A 26,816-nucleotide genomic window follows, 5' to 3' on the forward strand; every position below is an offset into this window, starting at 1 on the left:
ATCAGCCACTCTTGCATCGCTACAGTAAATTAATTCAGTTTCAAGCCACAGAAACCGAACTTGCAATCAATGCCTATTCAGTCAGATTTCCCTGTATTTATTATGAACTCCTTAAACATTGAGGACACAGTCTAACTTTCCTACTCTGTGTGTGTTGGTGCAGACGGTCTGGTGGTTGAGCCTGACTTATCCACAGTGTTCTGCCCAGACCACAAGGCAGCTATGGTTCTGTTCCTGGACCGGGTGTACGGCATTGAGAACCAGAATTTCCTTCTCCACCTGCTGGAAGTCGGCTTCCTTCCTGACCTTCAGGCAGCCGTCTGCCTCGACACTGTGAGCTGAGATCAGTGCATCGTGTTACCCTGTTCACCTGTTTTACAGATCCAGGAGTGTAGCGTTGTAGGAGGGACCTATGACTTAATAATCACCTAAATTATATCCCACTGTCCCCAACAATGACCATATCAAACATTACTTGGATTGTTGGGTAACAGGACTTGATTAATCAACTACTCTGACTTGCATAAACACATTTAATTCACTCAGTTGTCTTCAAACTTTGAATAGTTGCCTCCCTACTGAGAAGTATATTTTCATTTCAGTCTAATGAAACATATATGCATCAGTGATTGTCGTCCCCATTTCTATTTGTAATCTGCTCAATCCATTTAGTTCCACTTATAAGACTGTAAATGTACCCTCTTTCTTTCCGTGCAGGCTGACTTGGGATCCACAGATATGGCCTTGGCCCTCAACAGATACTTGTGTACAACTGTGCTTCCCCTGCTCACCAAATGCGCAGCTCTCTTCTGTCCGTTAGAGGACCATGCTTCACTGGTGGATTCTCTCCTCCAGGCAATCTACGGCCTCTCCAGGGCTCTCAGCCTGACCAAGGCTCAGAGAGACACTATAGAGGAGTGTCTGTTGGCCATGTGCAGGTACTGGTCCGTGTGGGTGTGATGAAGCTACCTACAGTTAGGCTGCTGTCGTCCCTTGGTTAATATTGCAAGAGTTGTTGCCTGTCTGCAGATAAGGTCCAGATTTTTCAGCAAGTTGCTTATAGAGTATATATGAGATGGAAAAAGGTTGATTGTGAAAGCTCTCCATCTTCTGTGATTTAAATTCATGAAATATTGCATGATCAGCTTCTGTTTCTGTTTACCTGACTGTGTTTTTACTGTTTGACCCAATGATATGTTGTGAACAGAATGAGAGAGAGAGCAACAGATTATTGCTAATGGGTGCAGACGCATCAGTGCTCTGTTGGTCATTATCTTTAATGAATCACTAGAACGCCTTTTTTGCCCAATTCAGATGTAATTTACCAAAGTCAATCAAAAATGTTAGATTAATTGCATCTTTCCCACTGGCATCCTCCCAATTATATGTGACATCTTTCTGAGACATGATAATCAGTCATAACATCATGTCCCTGGTGGGTGTGTATGTGACGTGTCTCTTCTCATGCGACTACTTCTTCACTCATCTTTGTCCTCAGCAAACTCCAACCATCTATGATGCAACCTCTCCTTCGACGCCTTGTCTTCGATGTTCCCCATCTCACAGACAACAGCAATATGCCACTAAAGGTGGGTAAAGAAATTGCAGTTCACTACAGTCGAAAGGAAAAAAATGTGGTACGCCTTGATAAATCATACATTTTCTCATCCTCCAGCTCTTGACGAGTCACTACGAGCAGAGGTGGAAGTACTACTCGCTGGCGGCAGGGCAGGGTGAGCAGGCTCTGGCCTCTGAAGAAGAGCTCCACCTGTCAAGAAAGTTGTTCTGGGGCGTGTTTAAGGCCTTGGCTAAGAAGGTAATCCATTTTGAATGCCTGTGTCCAACTCAAAATTGCAATTCTTATTATAAATTAGAGTACAATTTTTGTGGAGTTCGGAAAAATAAGTGAATGTGAACGTTTTATCAGCCCTTTATTTATCTTCTCTTCTCTCCATTTTCCTTAAATTGTACTTCAGAAGGGACTTCAGAATCCTCATTTCATTTTTCTCTCTTAGTGAACTTCTCAAAGGACCCGAGTGAGGAAGATAAAACCCACTTGTGATTAAGAGTACATTTTTTATATCCTAGTATAACGCCGTCTTTCCTTGAACAGAGTTGGTTGAATGTGAGAGACCTAAGCAATAACCTAATCTTACCACGGTTGACATGTACCAGCATATTTCTGAAATGATCGTTACGTGATTGATTGAGAACATAAATACATCGAAGATTCAAGTTCAGAAGATCATTCCAGTCACACTCGCATCAATAAAGCCTCGGAAACAAAGTCAACTCTGCAAAGAAGAGTGTGTCGTGTAGCGTAGGTGCACAACATTCCTGTTTATTGAACAGTGCTTAATGATCTGCAGCTAGATTTCAGCAGAAAAAATAGGATTTATTTAGTTTTTTCAGCTGAAGTATTTCCGCACGAAGGCTCTGTTTTTGTATTTGAAATGAAAATCCAATGAGTTTCTAAACTAATTAAATAAACTGGTTTCCGTAGATGAATAGTGTTATGGTTGTAAAACCCAGACACATGCTCAAAGCAAAAAAACATTGATAGTGTCGCAGAAAAATCAAAAGCTGAACCAATATCCACCAAATGTAGAGTTGCAGTGCAGATACAGCAATTAGATGTGAGCTCTTCAATATGCCAGCTTTGGTTCAAATAACTCTTCTCCTGTTTATGTTTTACATCCTCTTGGGGCATAGATGCATTCTAGTAAACGTCTTTATTTTAAAGATATTGGAACAGGAGGAGATATTTTGGGGAATGACCCTTTACTATACACTATATCCCATTAGAGCTTTACCATTTTGTTGCCCAGCTTCCCCTGACCCTGTCCCATTCGGTCTTTTTCTTTTCTTCCTCCTACAATATTTATCCCATTCCTTCTCTGACTCGACAGCCCTACGAGCCTCAGTTATTCCGGCTGTGTGTGCAGTGCCTGGCTGCAGTGTCCATGGCTCTGCCTCCTGACCACATGGACTCAAGCTGTGTGTCCGATACAGAGAGAAAAGCCTCGATGGACACGGAAGGACCCTTTGACCCGCAGCCTGTAGATACCTCCAGGTAAGATACTGACCAGGGATATTCATTGATAACAGATACAGAATAGGGCTCAACAATTAACCAATTTCTTATGAAAATCCCAATATGGCCTATTCGATTTTTCAAAAGGAGATATAATACTTTTGAAGTGTATGTCAATATACTTTCTTAATTCAAATGTCTGGCTGTAGAGATATCGTGGCCTGCATATCAAACTTCTGAAAACATCCTTCGAAAAGTCACAGCAAAATAATTCTAAACATTTATTTCTGAAATGAAAATACTGTTGTGCAAATGATAGTGTATCAGCATGCTCTTAAGAACATCTTTCCAATGATAGTGCAGTTATAGCTAAATGTGTTACCGTACGATCTACATCCTGTGTTTCTTTTTTTCCCTGCACTAGCGTGTCAGTGCCAGAGAGGCTGGAGTTTGTAGTGAATAAGTATGCGGAGCACACTCACGAGAAGTGGTCACTGGACAAGGTAACATCTCAAATCTGTTTTATCAAATCTGAACTGAACTGAAGAGTTGATGTATGATATCTTGGTCATGACTGAATCACTTAGGACTATAGTCTGCTTCAGTGTCCAAACATCATGTCTGTGTCGTAATTTATTGATCCCTGCATGTTTCCTCCTGTGTAATTTCACACTGAATCTGTGTGTTATCTAGTTTGCCAACGGCTGGGTTCACGGGGAGCAGCAATGTGAGAATGCCAAGGTTCACCCTCGCCTCAAGCCATACAGGGCTCTGGCTGAGAAGGTAGAGTGAGAATTTAAAAAAATACTACAAACTAAAGCAGTGAAGTAAGACCTCCCCTAAGTGCACTGTGGGTAATATAACATATTAAAAAGCATTGGTTGTGGGTCTTTAGGGTATGGAGCTTACAACAGACTTTTTTGAAATAATAAAGTACAGTAGTTTGAAATAGTTTTTTCATTTTCTGCTGTCCTTCAATGACCTACTAAGTTCAGTTTGTTTTATTTTTACGAGGCTCTATTGATATTTCTGAGTTTTCTAGGAAAAGGAGGCGTACCGCTCGGCCATTAAAGAAACCATAAAGACCATGCTGGCCTTTGGATGGACCGTAGAGAGAACCAAAGAAGGAGACTCATTCGGCACGCACACCTTTACACGCAGAGTGTCTCAGGCTGGACAGGTAACGCTACTCAAAGACCACAATCACACAGCCTCAGCACCACTCTGTCTGCTGTAGGAAAAGTTTTCTTGGGTTTTTCTTGAGTATTTTTGATTTTGAAGTGTTAACAGACATTGGTTTTGTCTTTATAGCTGTCTTTTGAAGGAGCGTCAACCTTCAGCCCTAAACCCATGGACATGAGCAGCATCACCTTATCATGGGACCAGTGTGTGAGTCATTCTGCCTTGTATTAAACATTTGCTCTACTTTAATCCTGACATATCTGCAGAGCTAGTAATGCGCCTGTTCCCAAAGTTGTTCTATATAAGGCAAATGCATGAGTCAAAATGCTACAAAGTATAGGATCATAATTGGTCATAAGTCTGTGCAGTTACAGACTTACTGAACAGACATACATTTCTTTTAAAACAACTGTGACACAAATTTCAGGGCCTGAAACTCGCCTCAAAAAGATAAATCCTCTCCCATTGGTTACATTTTTGGAGTGCTGTGTAATCCTATTTGGGATACTGGGCTCCATTTCCTTCGATACTTTTCCTTGACAAAGTAGTTTCTTTGTTCCTATTAGGGAGAGATCTATTAGGATACTGTCTGCTACTTTAAAGGATTTATAGATCACAAAAAAATCCTTTGTTTTCTGTATTTTTATATGAAGTCAGTTTGTTTGTTGATTTACATGTTTTATATATTTATGAAATAGTGGGAGGAGCTGATACGTTTGGTCTGAATTTATACGTTTGGTCTATTTACTCCCTCTTTGTCACAACTCCTGTGACAAAGAGGGAGTAAATAGCTAGTAACTCTTTTTTCCTGTAGGCTATGGCTTTACAGTTGGCTGAAAACTACCACAACGCCTGGGCTAAGAGGAAGAAATTGGAGCTGGTGAGCAAAGGTACCATACCACGTCATCAACCACTATTCTGACATTTCTTTGATACATCCTGCTGTTACCAAAGGGAGCACTGAACAGCTAGCACCATCTTAATGTATTTGTCTGTTCTCAGGAGGAGGAAGCCATCCAATGATTGTGCCCTATGATACTCTAACAGCCAAGGAGAAGACCAAATTCAGAGAGAGAGCGCAGGACGTTCTCAAGTTCCTTCAGCTCAACGGCTACACCGTGTGGAGGTGGGTAAACAATTAGCAATGTGACACAGCATGAAGGATGTAGCAAATGAGGTGTTCCATCTTCATTTCACAGGGGTATAGAGCAAATTCTGGAAATACAATTCACAGTCCAGATAATACATTAATATCAGTGCTTATTGTCTTCGAGCAGTAGTGTTTCATTATCCCTGCACGATTCGTCCTCCTCCTCCACAGGGATCGGAAGACGGCAGAGATGGACTTCCCAGCCATAGCCAACTGCTACGCCTACACTCTCCTTCAGCGGCTGCTGGCTCACACCGAGGAGGCCCAAGAGCACGTGCTGGAGCTGGGTATGTTGATATTTTCAATAATAGAAAAATGTAAATCATCAGATTAAAATTCCAAATGATATACATCTCCCAAAGATATGAATATCTTATGTAGATGACACTTCCATGTTTTGGGATATTTTAGTGAGTACTGGACTTGAATTTTCACATTTTATTAATATTGACTCTTAAATCTACATTCAGCAAGTCTGCCTCAGGGTGCTTTTGATTTAAACCGTCTCTGATAGCCCACAGCATGCCTGGGTATGTGAACTTGTCTTATATGAGAATTACACAGAAACGCGTTCATTATTAATACGTTACTAGTTTGTAAATGTCTTTGATGAAATATTTCATTGTTTTTTTCTTTCCAGAGGTGATGCAAGCCAGAGGACAGATGTCTAAAGGAGAGAGAGCTGCACACCAGCAGCCAATTCATTTTTTTCCCAAGGTTTGCCTCCATCACATATGTGAACCGTCCTAATCCATATCAGTCTGATATGAAATCGCTGACATTGACCGAGCTCTCTTCCAAGGCCACTTTCTTTCCCCTCCTTTTTTTCTTATTTAATTTACGTCATATAATTGGTTTTGTTAGACGGTTGCCACGGGAAACCCCTCTTAAGTAAAACCCTTCGTGGCTGTGTAATTTATTTAGCCATTTTGGAAATGCATGTGGGCGTGTCGATTGCCAGCAGGGAATTGATTAAAGCTTCCCACGCTGTTCTGCCCCTCAGGAGGCAGCGAATGAAAAGGCTTTATTTTTTCATTGATGGGACCCACGGACACAGTCAGCTAATACCATGAACAGTCATGCCTCTCTATCTCTACACCCCACACCTCCCACTCAACCACACAGTCCACGCACATCTCCGCCTGTCTGGCTGTCCATCTGTCCGTCTGTAAATAGCCAGTGCTTCATATGAAGAGCTAATGGATGCCAGCTTTTTCCCCCACAGGTCCTCTTTGGGTCTAATTATAACAGGCTCATGTTGTTATAGGCACTCCACAGACCCAAAACCTTATTTGAAATACTAATCATGATTACAAGGCAATTGAATTGGATAGATTAGGGGAAGATATGGATGGATATACTTAAATAATGTGCATTAGAGCTCTCTTTGTGTTTTTTTTAAATAATGTTGATTGAGGATATGACCTCTACTCCACTCAACAGGTTATCCTTCCTCTCTTGGAACAATACGTGAAGAGCCATCGTCCCTACTTCCTGCCCTCTTCTCACTGCTCAAGTGGGAATAGAAGCCATGCATCAAAAAAGGAAAAGGAGATGATTGCAAGGTATGTCACCCCCCCCCCCCCCCAACAAACCACATGGTATGCTGGTAACACTAGAAGGACAGCTCCTCAGAACTGTACTGTAAAATAATTGAACACATGTCATTATTTCTTTTTTTTATCAGTGTTTCTTTGCATTTAAAAGCCTCATTCTTCTGGTTTTGTGTCCTGCAATTACTTTCCCACTCCTCATCACTGCCTTTGTCTTCCCTCCTCACATCCAGCCTCTTTTGTAAGCTGGCAGCTCTAGTGAGACACAGGATCTCCCTCTTTGGTAAGGATGGTGTTGAAGTGAAGCTCAATCACTTGTTCTCTTGTCAGTGTTCTTGGTTTTGCTTCTCAAAATTATATTATTTTCAAGTTATTATGTAGTATTATGTAATTCTTGTGTGTTCATGCATGTTCTGTATTTGACTCTTATTTGTCTGTGTGTGTGTTTACCAGGGAACGATGCGCCTTCAGTCGCAAGCTGCCTCCATGTTTTGGCTCAGGCTCTGGATGCCAGGTAGCTAGATGGCACTATCGCCACACTCTGCCTGAATCCGTCTCCTCGCTCTGCCTGCGGTCACATCAGTGTCACACCACCATGTCTGGGGATGAGATGACTGGTGTAATTGAGCCACTGATACACTGATGCTATCTAATTGTGGTTGATATCACTTTTACTCCCCGAGGACACTGCCTCTGAAGCACGACACTAAAAGTAGAATGCCGGCTCGGCAGACATTGATGTCTCTTAGACTCGTCTGCTGGATGGATTAGTAACTGATTTAATCCACTTAACTGTGTTTTATTAAAGCGTGTACAAAGAGACACTGCATGATGCCTCTTTAACAGTTTTATTATCTCCATCTCATTTCACATTGTTCTAGTTTGGAGTAGGGAATCACATTTTTCAAATCTCTTTCAGATGTATACATTTTTTGCTTTTCACGACTAATCTACCTGCTATTTTTCACCCTTTGGCCTCAGAGCATTGCTGAAGTCCGCCCCAGAGTTTATCCAAGCATCCCTGCATTCATTCTTTGAGGCAGCTGCGGCGGATCTGGAGATGACGGTGGAGAACCTCTCTGTGACCTTGGTCTGTTTACCTCAGAGTCGGAGTCAACAGGCCAGAGGAGTTGCCAAGGTTCTCAGCTTCACAACCTCCATTCTCCTGCCCACCCTCACCTCCCTCTTTCAGCATCTTGGCAACCAACACTTTGGAGTCCTCCTCCTGGGTGAGGGCGACTTTGAAGCATTTTACATCTTCAATTGACCCTTAGATACACAGTTACAGATGAAGCGTGTTAACATGCCTTCACCATAGCACATAAACAACCTCCAGGTTTTAGACTAGACGGGATGTACCCAAAAAGTGAATGTAAGGAGCATTTATGGGTACAAGTTGGGAACCGGCCTACTTTACATATTTCAAGGGTGCTGAATCCAAAAAAACCGGTACCCGAGCGAAATTTTGAGTTTTTGACCTTCTAATTTGCATATCAAAATGGCCGCCAAACTCCCTATCTTGCTCAGTCGTTGGACCATTTTCCCCAAGTTTTTTTGTAAGTAGGCAATCAAAGATGATGAATTAAGTGTCTAGATCTATAGTCTGGGGTCAGAGCAAGGATATAGTGGAGGCTCAGTGCCTTTTTTATGTATATATATATGCAAAATACCAACTTTTAAGGTGAAATTAAGCATTATTTGTGTCATTTTTTAAGGCCGACATAAATATTCAGTCAATATCACTCTTAAATGTTCCCAGTGTATATATGATATGTGATGTATTCCATATTACATAATAACTAAGAAAAACACCATTGCAAGTTGTCTGAGAATTCATTTTTTTATGCAAACAAAGCATAATGCTCTTAATTCAAACATCGAAAAACCCAAGTGAATAGGGAAAAAAAAAACATGAAACTTCCCTTGAACAGTTCTACAGATCACATCTTGTTTCTGTATATTTTCTTTCATGTTTCTAGCTGAATTGCTTTGCTTTCATCTGTCTTCTGTAAGTTCCATAGGTCACTTGTTTTGGTAAACTGTTTTTATACCTTTCTAGTTTGCTTGTGTGCCATTTGTCTTTGGAATTTCATTTTGATTAGTATTTCTTTCTGCAGTCCTTTTCCAAGTTCTTTGGTTACCCATTGCCTTGGTATGCTTGAGGACTACAACTCCACATTTAAACAAGGACATTGGTCATCACTCTGACATGTACACATTGCAGTGCATAACAGCCCCGATTTTCGGCATTTGCACTGGCGTGTTGTGCATTGTTTTTTACAGGCACACCTGATCATTTCCAGGCAACTTTCAGGTATTGGGTTCTGTGACATAAGAATGGGCTGTAGTCCTGAATCACCATCTTTCCATCCCATGTCCAAGGGTGAAGGAAGCTCAGGTGTGGCATAGTGAGCATTTCTCCAAACCATTGCCTGGTAGTGTACTCTCAGCAGATGGAAGTGGAGCGCATCGCTTGTAGGCGGCATTGCTTCTGGTTTACCTGTCCTGGAGAAAAGTATATGCCTTGCTGCATCAACAGAGTCTGTTTTATGCACATCATATATTCTGCAGACAAAAGCCTCTGAAGATCTTTGAGTCTCCTCCGTGAGATCACCAATTCCGAGGTTGCTGAGCAATTGATGGTGCATTTTCCAGACTTTCCATGATGTACTTTTGGTGTGACTTGCAATGTATGATGTGGTATCACAACCAGTTAGTGCATGAAATGCTACAAGGCTTGGTGCTGAATCCTTTGGCAGTTTGTTAAAAACAGCATCAATTGGTATATATTGTGGCTTCCTTGTGGTACCAGACAACAGCCAGAGTTTTTTGCATGCTACGTGTGGGAAATGGGAAACGAGAATCACAAGTACATCAGTGTCTCTAGATGACACGACTACTGTGTCTGACTGGCAGTGCACTGCATGTAATACCAATCGGGTATCTGCCTCTTCGTGTGTGGCTCTCAGATGAGTCAGGTTGGTTGTTGCTTTTGATGACCTAACCTCCGTCTCTTCGTCTCTGAACCCACCAGCAACTACTATCTCTTTATCATCCGGTGCCTGAGCACATAGTTCTTCAGAGAGTAGATTGGCAAGATCAGCTTTGTTGTCAGGGAGGGACAGGAAATTGGTCCAGTTTTTTGGAAGAGGCACATCACGACCCTCAACAAGTCGTCTGATTGGTTGAGCTGCTTTTGTGCGTCGTGTCCTGGTAGCACCCTTGATGGTCTCTTCTCTGTATCTGTCAAACACAACGTCTATCCTTTTATAGTAACATCCTGCTTTCAACACTGCTCTGACAAATGTGTCGGCCAGATCCCCAAATGTTACTGCTTTGTCTGGCTTTCCAAGGGCAACCACAAGTGCCTGTCCATCTATGATGAGACAAGATGACATGTCGGGAAGTTCAATAGCCTCAGGACAGACTATGTCTTCAGTTAACTTATTTACTAATACAGACTTGTTTCCAGTGCGAAGTGTCCCATTCATTTCAGCAAGGGATATGGGAACTGGCAGAAGCTCGTGTTTTAGGACAGCTGGTAAGTCAACTGGACGACCTGCCTCATAGGCCGTAACAAGGCGTTTGAGAATGTTTCGGTCAGCCTTTATGACAGTTCTGTTGTCTTTGATTTTAGGATTTTTGGCCACTTCATACAGAGATGCAAATGTTTTAGCTTTGCTCTTATGTAGGGTTGCATGGATTGGGACCTCTGGTTTATCTTTGTCCTCAGGAACAATCATCCTTTTCTCAATGAATGAATTCACTTTTTCTTGTCCTAGGTCTTTGGCAGAAAGTAATGAGCTTTGGATAGCCTCTGTGGCAACGTCTTTCGTGGCGAGATTTTGCAATGAGCCTGAGGAGACTGAATCAAACACCTTGAACCCTTTGAAGACTAAAACCAATGCCATTTCGTCTCTGTTGTCTCTCTTTTCACGGGATTTGGTAGCTTCATTGTGGACGTAGGTTTTCTCAGGTGTGTTGCTGAACATCAAATGTGTCTCTTCTGCTACATGGGACCTCATGTTGTAGGAGAGTGTCCATCTGGAAAGGGCTGAAGGTGTCTTAGTAATGCCAATGATCCCCCCTCCTTTTTTCCCTGTTCCGTTGATCCACTCCATTGCTTGGTCTGGATCGACCTGGTTGAATCGTTGATCGGACCGCTTCACAACAAAGTTGCCTCTTTGGAACTCAGATAGTACAGGTTCTGGGAGTTGGTGCATCTCAGCAATATACACTGGCCCCCATCTTGCATAGTTCAGGTGGTCATATCGCATGAAGTACGGCAACATCCAGCTGAAGGAGTGAAGATGAAGCTCCCAGAGTCCATCACGCTGAGCTCGTGTAAACTGCAACAGTGTTGAGACCATATCCATGTAGTTCCACCAGAAGACAAAGTTGACATCTTCAGATTTACTTGCGATGAAATCTTTGAGGAGACTGTCAAACTGTTCCTGCTTCAGATATGTTATCAACTGAGGAATCATTTCAGGATTTTCATCAGCAGCCATAGCAGAGATCTCATCATGGCATTCCTTGTTTGATTCTGCAGCAAACGCGAGGAATGTTGGCAACAAAAGCTGCCATAGGGCCTGCAAGGTCAGTTTGTGAGCTCTCATACCCTTGTTGTATGCTTTCCCTGACATGACAAGCATGACAGCACCCTCCCCCAGCAATCCACTCTCCAGCCACACTTCAGCTAGACCAGACCCAGCCATGTGATCTCCGATAGTCTTTAGGAAGTTCATTGCAATATGAAGTCCACCAAGCCGAGGGATTAACTTGCCCTGATATTCCTCAACACACCACTTCAGTTCCATGAGCTTGCAGTAAAGAGCTTGGTCCACTGTTATGACTGTATGCTCCTGGCCAAAATGTGATGATATTGCCATGCACCTCTTCACAACTGTATTGAGCGTATCATACTCATGAGCTGGAGCAAGGACTATTGGCAAATATCCTACTGCTGTCTGCTCTGGTTCCTTTGACGAGACTGACTGATTGAAAACGGTCCAAGAAGGTTTGGGTTCAGAATCCTGACGTCGCAGGAAGAAAGCCATGTCTGTTGCTTGTGCTTGTTTCACACACTCACTGTCTCCTTTAGGTCTGGTAAACCAGGTCTTGTTAACATGTGATGTGAATACTGGCTTGCTTGTGGCAGAATGTACATTGACGTGGTGCAGGTTCTCCAGGACATCTGGCACAACCAGTGTACGGCTAACTGTTAGCTAGTTTTCTCCCAGTTGCTAGCCATCTCAATATCATTGAAATACACAATTTTGACCCACTATGGTTGAAAAAGTATCATTTTGGATAAATAGGGTTAACAAGCTCAATCAATAACTAAGGAATATTGACATTTTTTGTCTAAAAAAATCAAAAAGCAGGAAACTTACCAAAGCGTGTGAAACTGTTACGATCCTCTTTGCTGTTAATTCACCTCAGGCAAAGGGTCCTCAGCGATGGGACTGACCATGCTATGTACTGATCTAAATATTCAACTTGGTACGTTTCATGGTGGTCTCTTTTTGAATATTTTTCCCTATTCACCTGGGTTTTTCCCGTCTTAGAATTTAGAGAACAAATGCTTAATTTGCAAAAAAAAAACAAAAAAAAACATGAAATCTCAGACAACTTGCAATGGATTTTTTTCTTTGTTATCATATAATATGGTGTACATCATATGTCATATCAACAGGGAAAATTTCAGAGTAACTTTTATTTAATATTTATGTCGGCCTTAAAAAATGACACAAATAATGCTTAATTTCACCTTAAAAGTTGGTATTTTGCATATATATATACATAAAAAAGGCACTGAGCCTCCACTATATCCTTGTTTGACCCTTGACTATCGATCTAGAAACTTAATTTCCTCATCTTGATTGCCTACTTACAAAAAAAACTAGGAGGAAATGGTCCAATAACTGTGCAAGATGGGCAATTTGGCGGCCATTTTAATATGCAAATTAGAAGGTCAAAACCTCAAAATTTCACCCGGGTACCGGTTTTTTTGGACTCAGCACCCATGAAATATGTAAGGTAGGCCGGTTCCCGACTTGTACCCATAAATGCTCCTTACTTCTTATAAAAGGCCTTTTTTCTGAAATCCGTCTAGACTATTTTCAGTAGTTCATACATTTGTTAAAGAGCAGCCCGTTTTCACACCCTTTTATCACTGGGACATTCTGTCGTCCACATCTTTTGAAACCAGCTCTCATTGAGTGCCTCAGTTATAGCCGTAGAGCAGCAGGGGCATATTGCCAACATCACCGATATCCTGACCTTCCAGGAATCACTCATCAACTGCAGCCATCCAGCTACTGGTCTATCTCTCTCTGTGCACCCTATCATCTTTCCTACTCACTGTCCTTGGATGTTGTCTTTCCAGTGGGTAGTATCCAGGTGTACTGTTACAGGATCCTCAACAGCCTCCACTCTCTTGGCACCAGCAGCAGTGTCTACATGGAGGGGTACTTCCTTTATGACTATGTGATTCACAGTTTGTACTTTGTGAAAGAATGTCTCCCTGTAATTTAGTTTTCCTTCCATTAACTACCTACACTTTTTTTACTCACATTTGGTTTAATAGAATTGTACTTGTAGGTACATCATAAGGATATTGATTAAGGGTCAAGTTAAGAGATCAATATGTGTGACCCTGAGATAAGAAAGTATCTAGCAGATCACTCCCATTAGCAAACCTACCCCACAGAGTTTGATTAGATTTGTACGTTAGTCAGCCCCCTGCCTCTGTACTCCTGTGCAGGCAGCGGGCAGCAGCAGGGGCTTGTCTGGCAGCTCTGACTGGGACTTTTCCTGTTTGCTTCCTGGAGCCGTCCCTAAACCAAAACAACCCTCACTCCATCTTCAACACCATGAGTGCCTCTGAGAGAGAAGGTAATGACCGTTGTTAATTATTAGTAAATATGTTCATCAAGATGAGACTGAAGTGTCAGAACATTACAGTCAGCTCAAACTAAACATTAACAGGATGAAGTTAAATATGAAGAAGACTAAAAAGAACATTTGTCACAGGACTGAGACTCGATAAAAAACATTCCTGATAAAGTTAACGCTTCAATGAACTCACCCTGCAGACACTTTAAACCGAGCACTGAGTAGCTCCTACCTCCACATCCTAACCCTGTTTTTCAGCCTTATTTTCAATTTCTGTCTCTTTCAGAGTTTGGGCTGCCGGAGCAGGTGGAGGACATGTGTCCCCACCTGCCCTCTCTGGATCAGGCTCTGGAGGAGGTGGAGGATTTGGCTGCAGCTGGTGCTGGAGCCCGCCAGGCTCAATACATCCATGTCACAGAGGTCACGCTACCTATGCTGTGCAGCTACATGTCTCGTTGGTGGTATTGGGGCCCCGAGGGCCTGCCAGACCGCCCGATCTGCACCGCTGTCATTCCTCAACATGCTAGTGACCTTCTTGACCACATCCTACGTGTCATCCACAACCATGTAGGCTGTAGCCAGGGCAACTGGATGAAGCAGCTGGCAGGTATTGTGGTCATATACAATACTGTGATGTTTTCTTTATTCCAGATATAATTCCCACTACTAACAGTTGCCGTATCTTTCAGTTTTTTCTCAGCCGATTATATGCAACGCCAACATTGAGCTGTTAAAGAGCCACTTCCTGCCACTGATGGAGAAGTTGAGGAAGCGGGCTGAATGTGTGCTGCTTGAGGAGGAGCAGATGAAGGCAGAATGGTGCGATACCTCCGAAGCAGAATTACAGATCCAGGAGAAGTTCACTGTGCTGGTGCGAGACCTCTACGCCTTTTATCCGCTCCTCATCCCGTTTGTGGATTCTAATCGGTAAGGCACTCTGCCAAGGAGCCCAGACGTGGGGAAGCAAGCTTATTCTCTGAGGCCAAAACCTCAGAACAGTTATTAGAAGATTGTATAGAATCGATGCAGTGTAACTAGTTTTCCTCTGATACGTTGACATTAGGAGCACTGGTAATTATCCTCTGCCCTTTGCAGAAACCTTTTGAAGTTTCCCATCAATGTTTGTGAAATGACTTGTCATAAATTGTTCAAATAAGATGGATGTCCTTGAGTGGTATTTTAAGACATTATTTCGCCCAAATGTTAACTCTTACTGGGATAAATTCCCTGACTGCGATGTGTTTTGGTTTGTCTCTCCTCAGTGCCAGCTGGCTGAAAGAGCCAAACCCTGACGCTGAGCAGCTGTTCAGCATGGTGGCAGAGGTCTTTATATTCTGGGCCAAATCGCATGTGAGGATGACACATGGTGTTTTTTTTATTTATTCCTCTCATGTCCATGCTATCCAAGTGAGTATTGTACTCCATAAACCATGTCATCTTTCTTCACCCTTACTACGACAGAATTTCAAATGGGAGGAACAGAACTTTGTCGTTCAAAATGAAATAAACAACTTGGCTTTCCTTGTCAACAACGACAAAATGTCCAAGGTCAGCTGTCCAATGTTTGTTATTTGTGTGACAATCAACACAAAGTTCCCAGTCAAGTCTCAAAGTTTTTAATTCATCTTCATGGCTTTAATACACAGTTTGACCACGAGCAGAGGAGAGTGAAGAGGAAGGGGGATCGCTATTCCACACACACCTCTCTGATAGTGGCCTCCATGAAGAGACTGCTCCCCGTGGGACTCAGGGTTTGTTTTCCGAGCGACCACAGCCTCATCGTGTTGGCTAAGAGCGGCTTCTCTCAGGTCAGTCGGAAATGTACGAGGATTAGTGTAGTCTTCATGATGACAACACCGTTCATGTACATCTGAACGTAATGAGTGTATTTATATGATAATCTGGAGTGTTGTAGGATCATGGCGGACGTGAGTGTCCTGTAATATATATATATATGTATGTACTGTATATTTAATGCTGGCCGTTGTTTGGATTTCACAGAAGAACACTGACGATGAGATTCGAGAGCATGTTTTCAACGGCCTTCAGCGCCAGGTAACAATTTGTACTGTGTAAACAGTATTTCTTAAGATTATCATTAGTATTTCAACACATTTAGTTTAAAGAAAGGTCTGTTGACTGATCCGCTTCGTGGAATTCTTAAATTTCTTAATTTTTAATTTCTTAAAATTGTGTGCCAGTGCCAATAAAAAGCATCTATATTTCATCTGGCTTTAATGAATTCCTTTCTTGTTCTCTTCTTAAAGTATAATTAAACTTTTCTACATTCTGGAGCCAATCTGCATATTCATCACCATGCCTGAGCTCATGTGACTTTTAATTTGCAGAAGGCATCAAGTGTGTGGTGAATGAAATTGAAGAATGCTCTCTTAGCTTGCAAAATCGGGAACAAACATAGTATAACAATCTCATTACTCACCACAGACATCAATGTGTCACATACTCGCTAAACTGTTAAAAATATGCGTGCAATATCTGGTTATTCATGAGTCAGTCATAAATATGTTTATTCATGAGTCAGTGATGTAAAAAAAAAACATTCCATTCACTGCACGTAAATAATATCCTTTTCTATATTTTGTTAAATAGTGTTTACTGGTCTAACAGTTTACTGATGATCATATACGTTTACTATATATATATATATACTGTATATATATATATATTCATACTGAGAATAGTTTATTTCTTATTTTTATTTATTTTATACTATGTGCAATGACATTGTATAACGCTGCTACAACACAACCATTTCCCAGTCTGTGGTTAATAAATTAATTCTTATTCAACTTCTGCTCTCATTAGCATAATCAATCAAACCTTTAAACAGACATTTGATTGTATGTCTGCACAGCCCATCATTAAGCCTTCTGTTGGTCATAGGAGAAGTTATTATATTCAGTGACGGGTTGCGCTGTATGATCGTGGATCCTATGAGAAATACCGCAAGGAAATCAAAAGCATAAGGCTGGCGAGATTCATCACATCAACTGGATTTCTTAATAATGTTTTTTAACCTTTTATTCCTAAACCACGCTCCTTCTTTCTTTCTCCCGTTTGTTTTGCTCTGAATGCTCTTTTCTCTTTGCTGTAGCCGGTTTCCCCCTCCAGCGGTCTTTCTAAAAATATGTGTAATTGAATGGCTGAAACTCAAAAAAAGGGAAAAGAATATAAAAGAAGCAAATGTGGCCTTTCTTCTCTTTGCAGGTGTCGAACAGCTGTAGGCAGGAGTCCCTTTCCGCAGATCCTCCAGGCCAGCTAGGAGCCATTACTGACGGCCAAAGGACTGTAGACAGGATTCTGGAAATAGCTCGGGTTCTTTATTACCTTGACCAGGTGAGCTTTTCGAGCAATATAAATAATAATCATTATCACTATCCATAAAGTATTTTTATTCAATTTTTTTGCTGGCCAAAGTTGAAGTGATACACTTCTCTTTTATAGCCTTTTTTATTTAGATTTTAGAGATGACTTGTTGACTTGGCATGAATGACGGCTGAATTCCATTTAGCTACTTTAGTTTCAGGGTGCTGGCTCGCTTTCACACGATCACGGCTTACAATGGAGCCATCAGTAACGTTAATTAGTTACACCTGTTCCCTACGTCAGAGACTCGTCAATAAGGCTGCTGTAAAATAGGAGTACAAGTCTGAGACAGAGAGCATGATGTCATTATCTTAAAGAAAAAGAAAGACGCTTCACCCGTTTTTGAATTGGATAAAGGAGGATTTGAGAGTGTGATTGTCTATTGATTTTTATTTTTTTCAATATGTATTTGAGATTATCAAAATACATTCTTTGATTATCCATGTTCATTTGCTCTCATCTGTTTCGTGCCCCATGTGTAGACTGTATTTTTCATCCATTCTCTAAAAATCAAAGTGTCATCAGAAGATCCTCAGTAGAGAAATGTTTTTAAAGTACAGTAAAGACTCTTCTAGTACAGTTACAACATAGAATATCACGAGAGCAGATTGTTTTTCTTCTTAACGCTCATTGGTATGGAATATATTCCATTCAGTAATGCCTGCAGTGTTAATGCATGATAATTGCAAGACAAATGAAGGTAAACCTCTAGAAAAACTCTCACTGAAACCACTGCATTGGGGATTCACTATTCTGTTACATTTTCTAACTTTGTTTATCTTTGAATTTGGGTTCAGGTGGAGCACCCGCAGAGAAATAAGAAGCCTGCGTGGCACAGAGTGTTATCCAAACAGAGAAAACGAGCAGTGGTGGCCTGCCTGCGGATGGCTCCCCTTTACAACTTACCCAGGTACAAACGTGATTACATTAGCATATGAAAACCCTGTGGCTGTGTGGGGTTTGTTTTCGATATAGCAATAGTATTTTGATGTTTGTGTCTTGTGAATTGTAGCTGTGTCATCGCCCCGAACAAGAATAAGAGAGCTTGATTTAATTGGTCTAATCAGAGCTCTTTTATCGTTTAATAGCATCTTTCTAAGCTGACTGTTTTTCTATCTGTTATTTGCATATGTGTTTGCAAATGTGAGTCTCCTGTTGTCTCCTCACCCTTTCCTCTCCCTCCCCAGGCACAGAGCCGTAAACCTGTTCCTTCAGGGCTACAATAAATCCTGGATATCAGCAGAAGACCACAGCTTTGAGGAGAAGCTTGTAGAGGATTTAGCTGTGAGTTGAAAGCAAACCATATCAGCATCAGGAGGTTAAAATGATCTGTAACATAGTTGGAGTTAAAACAGACATTTATTTGGATGTTTCATTGGGTGGGAAACACAAATTACCACCTGCCATCTATAACCAATGTTTTTTAATCAAGTATGGCCCATAATTCCTTTTTCCTTTTGGTTTTTTTGTGCCATTGACTCTGTTCAGTGCATATAAAGATTACTCTACGTTAGATTAATTACACCAAGGATCCATCCAACTTAAAAAAATGCCTGCATAGGAACCTCACTCTGATTAGCTATACTCTAGCATGCTGTTTTTCTGCAGTAAAAAATGAACATGCTTTACTATTTTATATTCCAAGTAAATTATGAAAGATACTCCTTATCAGTCAAAGCATATTTATGGAACGCTGCTTTCCGTTTTTCAATTTGGAAGTAAGAAGTTTAATGCCTTTTCCAGAGATGTACATAAATATTATAAGTGTGTAAGAACTTTATGGCCAAGTTGACATGTGCATGGTGTGATTGTGCATGCATTACTTTACAAGATTAAACATTTTGAAGTTAAATCATCAAGGCCTTCTGGTTAATGTTAAACATAAGTTTAAAATAGATATAGTCTTTTCCCTGCACATAAACCTGACCATGTTATGTACTGTATCGTCTGTGTCGGGCTAAGCTGCTGGGTGTAAACGATAGTCAGCCCCCAGAGGCTGTGGGGCCAGTGTGTGACATTATTTAAGAGCACACACCAGTGACTTTTCTCTCTTGAATGCAGAGGGGAGGAGTGATGGATCTGTGTGGAGGTGACCGAGAGGAAGGAAAGGATGTGGGAGAAGGTGCCAAAGCTATCGATCCCCTCCTACAACTCATTACACTCTTCAGTCGAAGCGCCCTGACGGAAACGAGGTCTGTGTGAGTTCATTCTCAACGATCACATGCTGCAAAGAAGCCTTTCTCCTTTCTGTACCGGTCCAGCCCATCACCCAAAATGTCAATATTAGATACGTCAGAAGGGTTATTTTTACCTGAACCAATTTCTGTGGCAATTGCTCCCTGAAAATCTATTTATTTAATGTCCTGTGGTGCTCATAGTCATGCATATTTCTGGTCCCCAAATCTCATTGGCCCAATACATTGCTTTCATATTCTTAAGATATTCCTGCGGAGACGCACATGCCGTTTGAGAGCATGATATTAAATGAACATTTCCCTCCATGTCACTGTCAAGGCATGTGAGTGGGAGGCCGCTCTCACTTGTGCCGCTGCATGTGATCAAATCAGCCAGGTTCATGGTGTACTATACAAAAGTACAATACCACAGTGTGAATAAAATGATCAAAGTCTAAATCCACACACTACTTACTGCTTCATCTCCATGATTAAGATGATCACTGTGAATGGATCCGGTGACGATTTGCTAAAGATTGACCTTGACCCTTTCCTTTATCAGCCATTTTCTATATAGCTTTATCGTCCATACCAAGACGAGGACTGATGTTACCTTATTTGTCGTCTTTGTTCGCAGTAACCTTGGAAATGACGGCCTCTATAAGTCCTACGCTGCTATTATGGCCAAGGTAATAGAACAGATCTCGTTTGATGCATCTTAATGTATATTACGTCCAAATCATGCATTTCACGCTCATCTTTTCATGTGTTTGTGCTTGCAACCTGCAATATATGACAAAAGAAGCGTTTGTACGCGTTTTATCTCTTCTATATAGATGTGTTTTCTACTTCTTTTATTATCCCCACTCTCTGTCACATGTTTGATCTCGCAGAGCTGCAGCAGAGAGGAAGATGAGGAAGAGGAAAATGAAGTGGAAAGCTTTGAGGTGAGAGAATGGACACTGCTTACAGAACTGTTGTATTAAATGAGCAAAAATATCTTCAGTTATTTGACCATTTTTATAAGGTTTCAACAGTTACATAAATCTTTGAATGTAAAACCGTAATTGGGATCCAATGATCTTTCTGTGGCTCAGGAGAAGGAGATGGAGAAGCAGAAGCTGCTGTACCAGCAGGCCCGGCTGCACCGCCGCGGGGCCTCTGAGATGCTCCTGCAAACCATCAGTGCCAGCAAAGGTTGGAAAATGTTCAATTCTGATTCTTTACAACGGTTAAGTAATAGTAAAGGTCGGTTAAAGACTTTCCTGTTTGATAAAGCCTATAGTTGGAGCTGGTTTCACATGACCCTCTGTTTGTGTTAGATGGTATTTTGTTTTATTGTTTTTACTGTTTAATCTTTAATCTTGTTTTTTATTATTTTCTTGTGATTTTATAGTCTGTCATCTATGTTTGTTATTCTGTGAAGCCCACTGAGACGGATTTGTTTTGTGATAGTTGGCTGTATAAATAAATTTGATATGATAGTACGTAAGAAATTACTCATGAATGGGCGAGTATTTTGCTTAATTTGAGAGGCTATCAGCAGTCTAGTCCTCTGACTGCAATACCTTTCCCATCTCATCAGGGGCCATGGGCTCCATGATTGCCCCTACCCTGAAGCTGGGTATTGCCGTTCTCAACGGAGGGAATGCTGCTGTTCAACAGGTACAGTGCAATGCTGCATTTAGCCATATTTAGGACTCTGATATTGGTCATTTCTACCTCTCATGCAGGAACTACAAAGATGACACTAACACAGATGAGATAAAGCAGAGATGATGTTAGATTAGGTAACATTGGATTGGATCCAACCTTGAGAGTTGTTTATATTAAAAGTGTATAATAAATATTGTCTAATCAACTATTCAAGCTGTAAAATATAAAATCCTGTTTCTGTAGTAGCAGCGGTAAAACAACTCAATATTTCTGATGAAATATAGATGGAAGTTTTGATATTGCATCGACACACGATAACAGAGCTCATCACTGACACAGAGGACCTTGATTATTCCTTCACTGGTGTTTTTGTGCAGCTTCAACATGTTCAGTTTTATCTTTTTCAGAACAAATGCCTTTCATATTCTTGCATTCATATGTCTTCTCCTGAACACGATGCCTTGAGAGTCACTGCAGCAAAGCTCGCACTAATAATACAACATTGTAATTTAATCATATCTGCTGTCGAAGAGATCCTTGTCTTTGATGTTTTTGTGTGATAGAAAATGCTGGATTATCTGAGAGACAAGCAGGACGTTGGCTTCTTCCAGAGCATGGCTGGACTCATGCAGTCATGCAGGTGAGTGTCCTGTAAAACGTCACGAGGGCTTTCAGTCTATATGGATTGATTTGATGACTATGACAAAGAGTGTTAAAGCTCCTCTTTTGAAACCCTTTTTCCAGTGTTCTGGATCTAAATGCATTTGAGAGGCAGAACAAAGCAGAAGGATTAGGCATGGCTATGGACGAGAGCTCAGGTACTGCATTCATATGGAAATGAAAAGAAAAAAACAGATTCTATGAATCCTTGTCATAGCAAGAGACCCAGCTGTGTGATCCCAGGACTTTAAAATACTCTAACTTCACACTCACAAATCCTATTTCTCTCTTTGCCAGCCTCACTTTCACTCTATTGTGACCTGATTTTTGTTCTGTTCTCTCACCTCTTTCTAAATCCTTTCCTCTCATTCTGTCTTTCTTCCTGTTGTACATTTCCTACAGTGTTACTCCATGCCTTGCTTTTCATCCCTTTATTTCATGCTCCATCTTTTTCCCAGGAGACAAGGTGATGCCTGACAAAGATTTAACCTGTGATCTGTTCCGATTCCTGCAGCTGCTCTGTGAAGGACACAACTCAGGTTATTTGCACCGTGTTGTATCCATTTACACGTGTCACACCGTCATAAAGTTCGCTATATTAAAGAAAAGCTTCTCACACTGAAACACAGAAGAAAGATTACAAATACTGGGTTTGTTTGTTTTTTTCACCTTGATGTTCCTTCAAAGGTATGGTAATAAGCGCTGATTCCTAATTGCTGCACAACACATTAGCTTTGCTCCAGTTGACAGCAGTGTCTAATTACATTGTCTTCACTGGATGGATTTCATTGCAATGCACTTTAACATTCTTCTCAGCATGCTTTTACTTTCTGATGTGTTAGATTTCCAGAATTACTTGAGAACTCAAACCGGCAACAACACCACTGTCAACATCATAATAACAACTGTGGACTATTTACTGAGAGTTCAGGTAAGCAGTGAGAGCGGAGTAACCGAACCTTACTACTATACTTACGATCCAGTTACCCCTTACTCTAACCTTTAATGTACAAGAGCCTGCTAATGAGTATTAAAACCCAGGGACGCTGAAGAAAGAGATGCCAAATACAGACCAGTTTACCTTCTTCTAGGCCTGTCTCAAAATGCTGGGAAAGGTTGTTTCAGAAGAACACCTTCTGCATTACTTGGAAAGCAACCATCATTTGAACCCCTCGATAGTTCGGTTTCAGATACAACCAGACCACATCGTCAGCTACTTGTGGGAGCTATTAAATAGTCACTTGATGAAGGAAATATACGAGGCACAGTGCTCCCAGATTTCCTGTTAAATGGTCACTGTCATGGTTTGATTGTTGTTGTGATTAATAATAACATCAGGGACCAGGATGGCCAGTTTGTGATTTAATTAAGTGCAAGTAAGCTACCATTATTGCTGCAATTTAAGTATAAACCAGATTTACGGTTACCGTATTGTGTTGTTGTGTTTAAATGTTTAATTGGTCTTCAGCCTTTCTGCAAACACGTCAAGATAGTGCAGGGCTTTAGATCCGCCAGAGTAGCTTCAAGTGTTAATTGAAAGGTTCCATTCTGCTGAACGTTTTTTGTTCTGCGTGCTTTTCCATTACCGCAAATTTGCTACAAACTTCACCACTTATAAGAAAGCTAGCACAACATGGTAAATCCCGCATCAAACCTGTACCTGTGTTTAGTCTGAAATGTTATTTTTAATTAGGGTTTTTATGTAACTCACAGTTGTATTCACCCTTCAAGAGAGTGTTTTAAACCTGGATCAGATATTAACACTATGATACTTGTATTCACATAGCTGGATAGCTGTTTTTCTTTTAGATTGTCTATGTATATTTGAACTGTTCCTAACAAATCCACCAAATATCAATTAATTTTTCAGTTTATTTAACTCATGAACACATATGTTTCCCTGCCCCACTGTAGGAGTCTATCAGTGACTTCTACTGGTACTACTCAGGGAAAGATGTGATCGATGTACACGGACAGCAGAATTTCTCTAAGGCCATCGAAGTGGCCAAACAGGTCTTCAACACGCTCACCGAGTACATACAGGTCGGTTTCCATCACATGTTATAGTGTCAAAAGTATTTGAGCTCCCACTAACATCTGATTGACATTAAGGCGAGATGCAGCTCACACTAATGTTGTCTTCATCCAGGGCCCTTGTGCTGGGAACCAACAGAGCCTGGCTCACAGCCGCCTGTGGGACGCCGTCGTAGGTTTCCTCCATGTCTTTGCTCACATGCAGATGAAGCTCTCTCAGGTACAGCACATTATTTCCTCGTTCATTTATGCAGAAGCATCACATTGTTAATCATCGTGGTGATGGTCTGCTGCAGGGTTTCTTCCACGCTTATTTTTGTCTGCTGGCAATGTTATTAAAAAAGCATTTACAGTTAATCTGTTGTTGCTCTCATTGTCAGCTGCCTCTGGTGTTCTGCATGTCAATGTGTAAAATGTCAACATTTGAAATTGCTTTGCTAAATACGTAACTCTCAATATATTTTCTTACAGGATTCAAGGCAAATTGAGCTCCTGAAGGAACTCATGGATTTACAAAAGGACATGGTTGTTTTCTTGCTTTCTATGTTAGAAGGCAAGATTTACACTTGTTCTATTGTTTCATTCAGAATCATAAAGGGTTTGCCAGTCATCATTAATCCAGTTATTGCTCTTCCCTGCAGGTACCGTCGTTAATGGCACTATTGGAAAGCAGATGGTGGATATGTTGGTGGAATCATCCGGTAATGTGGAGATGATCCTAAAGTTTTTCGACATGTTCCTCAAACTCAAAGACCTCACCTCCTCCGATACCTTCAGAGAGTACGACCCTGATTGTAAGGGCTGCATCTCCAGGAAGGACTTTCAGAAAGCCATGGAGAATTGCAAGCGTTTCTCCCAAGCCGAGATTCCCTTCCTCCTCTCCTGCATGAAGACTGACGATAGTGAAATCGTGGATTACGAGGCCTTTGTGGATCGCTTCCATGAGCCGGCCAAAGACATCGGCTTTAGCCTCGCTGTTCTTCTCACCAATCTGTCCGAACACATGCCCAATGACTCGAGGCTTAGGACATTCATGGAACTGGCAGAGTGTGTCTTGTCCTACTTCCAGCCCTACCTGGGTCGTATTGAGATCCTCGGCAGTGGGAAGCGCATTGAACGCGTCTACTTTGAGATCAGCCAAGCTAGCCGCACACAATGGGAGAAGCCTCAAGTCAAAGAGTCCAAGAGGCAGTTCATTTTTGACGTGGTCAATGAGTGTGGAGAGAAGGAGAAGATGGAGATGTTCGTCAATTTCTGTGAGGACACCATCTTTGAGATGCAGCTGGCAGCCCAGATATCCGGCTCTGGAGAGAGGCATGCAGACAAAGGAGTGGAAGAGCAGAGTGAAGGACTGGACGATAAAGGAGGGTTTTTCGTGTATCAGTGGTGGTTTCTGCTGATATCTATACTTTCTGTTAAAAACCTGAAGACATTGATGAGGATGACGATGAAGGATATGCTCATGTCGGCTGTGTTCCTCCTCAGATTCATAGTCATGGCTCAGGCCCGGTGTATGTGTGTTGTAGTTCAGGGCATCTTATATGTGCTGTACATAGCTTTTGTCAGTGGTGGGCTCATAGAGGGAGCCAAAAGGATGAGGATATCCGATTTGCTCGGCGGTATCATTGAGCCAACTCTTGATGAGGTCATGGAGCTGCCAAGTGGTGTGGATCGGCCGAGGAAGTACTCTGCCAGCTTCTCTTCCCAGAGAGAATTGAGGGAGATGGGGCGTGTGGCAGCTGTGACCTCCCCCATGGAGGTGGATGTACTCTCAGACATATTTGGCCTCAAAATGAAGAAGTCGGGAGGTCAATACAGACTTATAACACAAGACCTCTCTGCCAGTGGGACTGACCCGTCCAAAACGACATCCAAAACAATTACCACTGCTGAGAAGCTTCAGGGGACGGTATGAATTTTTTTATATCTTAGGAAACAAGACACTGTCCATCACTTTAAGAAAAAAACATTTCTTGCATGTTTTGTTTATTTTTATACATTTTGTTTTGCTTTGATGCTATACTGATTGATTTCCTCATACATTTTACTGACGGCAACGTAAGGCTCAGACCGCCACAGAGGAAGAAACAGAAGATCAGACATCGCCTGGATTAGCGAACGCAGGGTGAGTCTTTTGCTTCCCTAATTAAATCCTCAAAGAGGGATTATTTTACTTCCTCATTATAAGAGAAATAACTTTGTTTATGTAGTCTCTAAAAACTGAATTTACAAAGAGCTTTGACGGCATAACAAAGCCAAACAGTGAAGCCATCAAAAAGTAGGACATCAGAAATACATACACATTAATAAAAAGGGAATACAGTTATGAAGAATGAATAATAACAGTAGCTTCTCTCACATTGTAATGCACTTTGTAGTACATAGTTTGATAATACCATGGAATGGCTATGGCTAAAACCAATAAAAACTACACTTTGGAATAAAGCACTTATCCTTACTTTAAAAACATCTTTAAGTTAGATGTGAAGGTTGGATTTTCATCTTTTGAAACCTTTGCCCCTTATTCTGTGTGTGTGATTGTGTTTGCAGAGGGGAGGAAACTGAGAAGAAATCCGTGAGACACAAAACAGACTGGAAAGCAAAGCGATGCTCCGATAAGTCTGAGGAACCGGAGAGCCAACACTCTGCCCTCTGGGAGACGATAAGCACTCATAACAAGAGCCTGCTGGTAAAATACAACTCCACTAGCTGGTGCTTGTCGCACTCACACATCCAAATACTGCACTGATGAAGATGCACACTTAAAAGTATGTACACGCAGAAAACATCTCATTTCTTAAACCTTTGTTTTCCAGAATTACTTTGCAAGGAATTTTTATAACATGCGCTTACTGGCTCTGTTTGTCACCTTTGCAATCAACTTCATCCTGCTGTTCTACAAGGTAAGAGTTTGCTTGATAGAGAAATGATGCGCATAATAAGCAAAAACATTAGCAACGGTTTACAATTTAGAAAGTAATCACTGCACCTGTCAGTAATAATACAAATCCCTGAATACAATGCATGTGTCTCTGTTTCTCTGCATAACAACAAGCTGTTACATGTAATATTTAAGGTACATCTTT

The 26,816-nt window shown here is 41.3% G+C and overlaps 1 protein-coding gene across 1 annotated transcript in view; it reads left to right on the forward strand.

Moving 5' to 3' along the window:
* ryr2b (ryanodine receptor 2b (cardiac)) overlaps positions 1-26,816 on the forward strand; it is a 66,028-nt gene that overhangs the window by 31,054 nt on the left and 8,158 nt on the right. Inside the window, exons 49-92 of the mRNA XM_063874599.1 lie at positions 164-333; positions 718-938; positions 1,499-1,589; positions 1,676-1,816; positions 2,910-3,073; positions 3,459-3,537; positions 3,728-3,817; positions 4,077-4,214; positions 4,346-4,423; positions 5,031-5,106; positions 5,219-5,342; positions 5,538-5,653; positions 6,007-6,083; positions 6,810-6,931; positions 7,153-7,202; positions 7,373-7,433; positions 7,901-8,148; positions 13,311-13,392; positions 13,689-13,819; positions 14,106-14,426; positions 14,509-14,746; positions 15,082-15,169; positions 15,281-15,367; positions 15,466-15,627; positions 15,821-15,874; positions 17,048-17,176; positions 18,004-18,116; positions 18,394-18,490; positions 19,268-19,398; positions 20,018-20,069; positions 20,274-20,327; positions 20,478-20,577; positions 20,966-21,045; positions 21,600-21,676; positions 21,781-21,854; positions 22,155-22,235; positions 22,539-22,627; positions 23,611-23,739; positions 23,846-23,950; positions 24,202-24,283; positions 24,372-25,639; positions 25,794-25,855; positions 26,281-26,419; positions 26,547-26,633. Coding sequence (XP_063730669.1) covers positions 164-333; positions 718-938; positions 1,499-1,589; positions 1,676-1,816; positions 2,910-3,073; positions 3,459-3,537; positions 3,728-3,817; positions 4,077-4,214; positions 4,346-4,423; positions 5,031-5,106; positions 5,219-5,342; positions 5,538-5,653; positions 6,007-6,083; positions 6,810-6,931; positions 7,153-7,202; positions 7,373-7,433; positions 7,901-8,148; positions 13,311-13,392; positions 13,689-13,819; positions 14,106-14,426; positions 14,509-14,746; positions 15,082-15,169; positions 15,281-15,367; positions 15,466-15,627; positions 15,821-15,874; positions 17,048-17,176; positions 18,004-18,116; positions 18,394-18,490; positions 19,268-19,398; positions 20,018-20,069; positions 20,274-20,327; positions 20,478-20,577; positions 20,966-21,045; positions 21,600-21,676; positions 21,781-21,854; positions 22,155-22,235; positions 22,539-22,627; positions 23,611-23,739; positions 23,846-23,950; positions 24,202-24,283; positions 24,372-25,639; positions 25,794-25,855; positions 26,281-26,419; positions 26,547-26,633 — 6,158 coding nt within the window. The remainder of the gene's footprint in view (positions 1-163; positions 334-717; positions 939-1,498; positions 1,590-1,675; positions 1,817-2,909; positions 3,074-3,458; positions 3,538-3,727; positions 3,818-4,076; positions 4,215-4,345; positions 4,424-5,030; positions 5,107-5,218; positions 5,343-5,537; positions 5,654-6,006; positions 6,084-6,809; positions 6,932-7,152; positions 7,203-7,372; positions 7,434-7,900; positions 8,149-13,310; positions 13,393-13,688; positions 13,820-14,105; positions 14,427-14,508; positions 14,747-15,081; positions 15,170-15,280; positions 15,368-15,465; positions 15,628-15,820; positions 15,875-17,047; positions 17,177-18,003; positions 18,117-18,393; positions 18,491-19,267; positions 19,399-20,017; positions 20,070-20,273; positions 20,328-20,477; positions 20,578-20,965; positions 21,046-21,599; positions 21,677-21,780; positions 21,855-22,154; positions 22,236-22,538; positions 22,628-23,610; positions 23,740-23,845; positions 23,951-24,201; positions 24,284-24,371; positions 25,640-25,793; positions 25,856-26,280; positions 26,420-26,546; positions 26,634-26,816) is intronic.

Source organism: Eleginops maclovinus, chromosome 22 (assembly GCF_036324505.1).
Source record: "Eleginops maclovinus isolate JMC-PN-2008 ecotype Puerto Natales chromosome 22, JC_Emac_rtc_rv5, whole genome shotgun sequence".
Classification (NCBI taxonomy): Eukaryota; Metazoa; Chordata; class Actinopteri; order Perciformes; family Eleginopidae; genus Eleginops; species Eleginops maclovinus.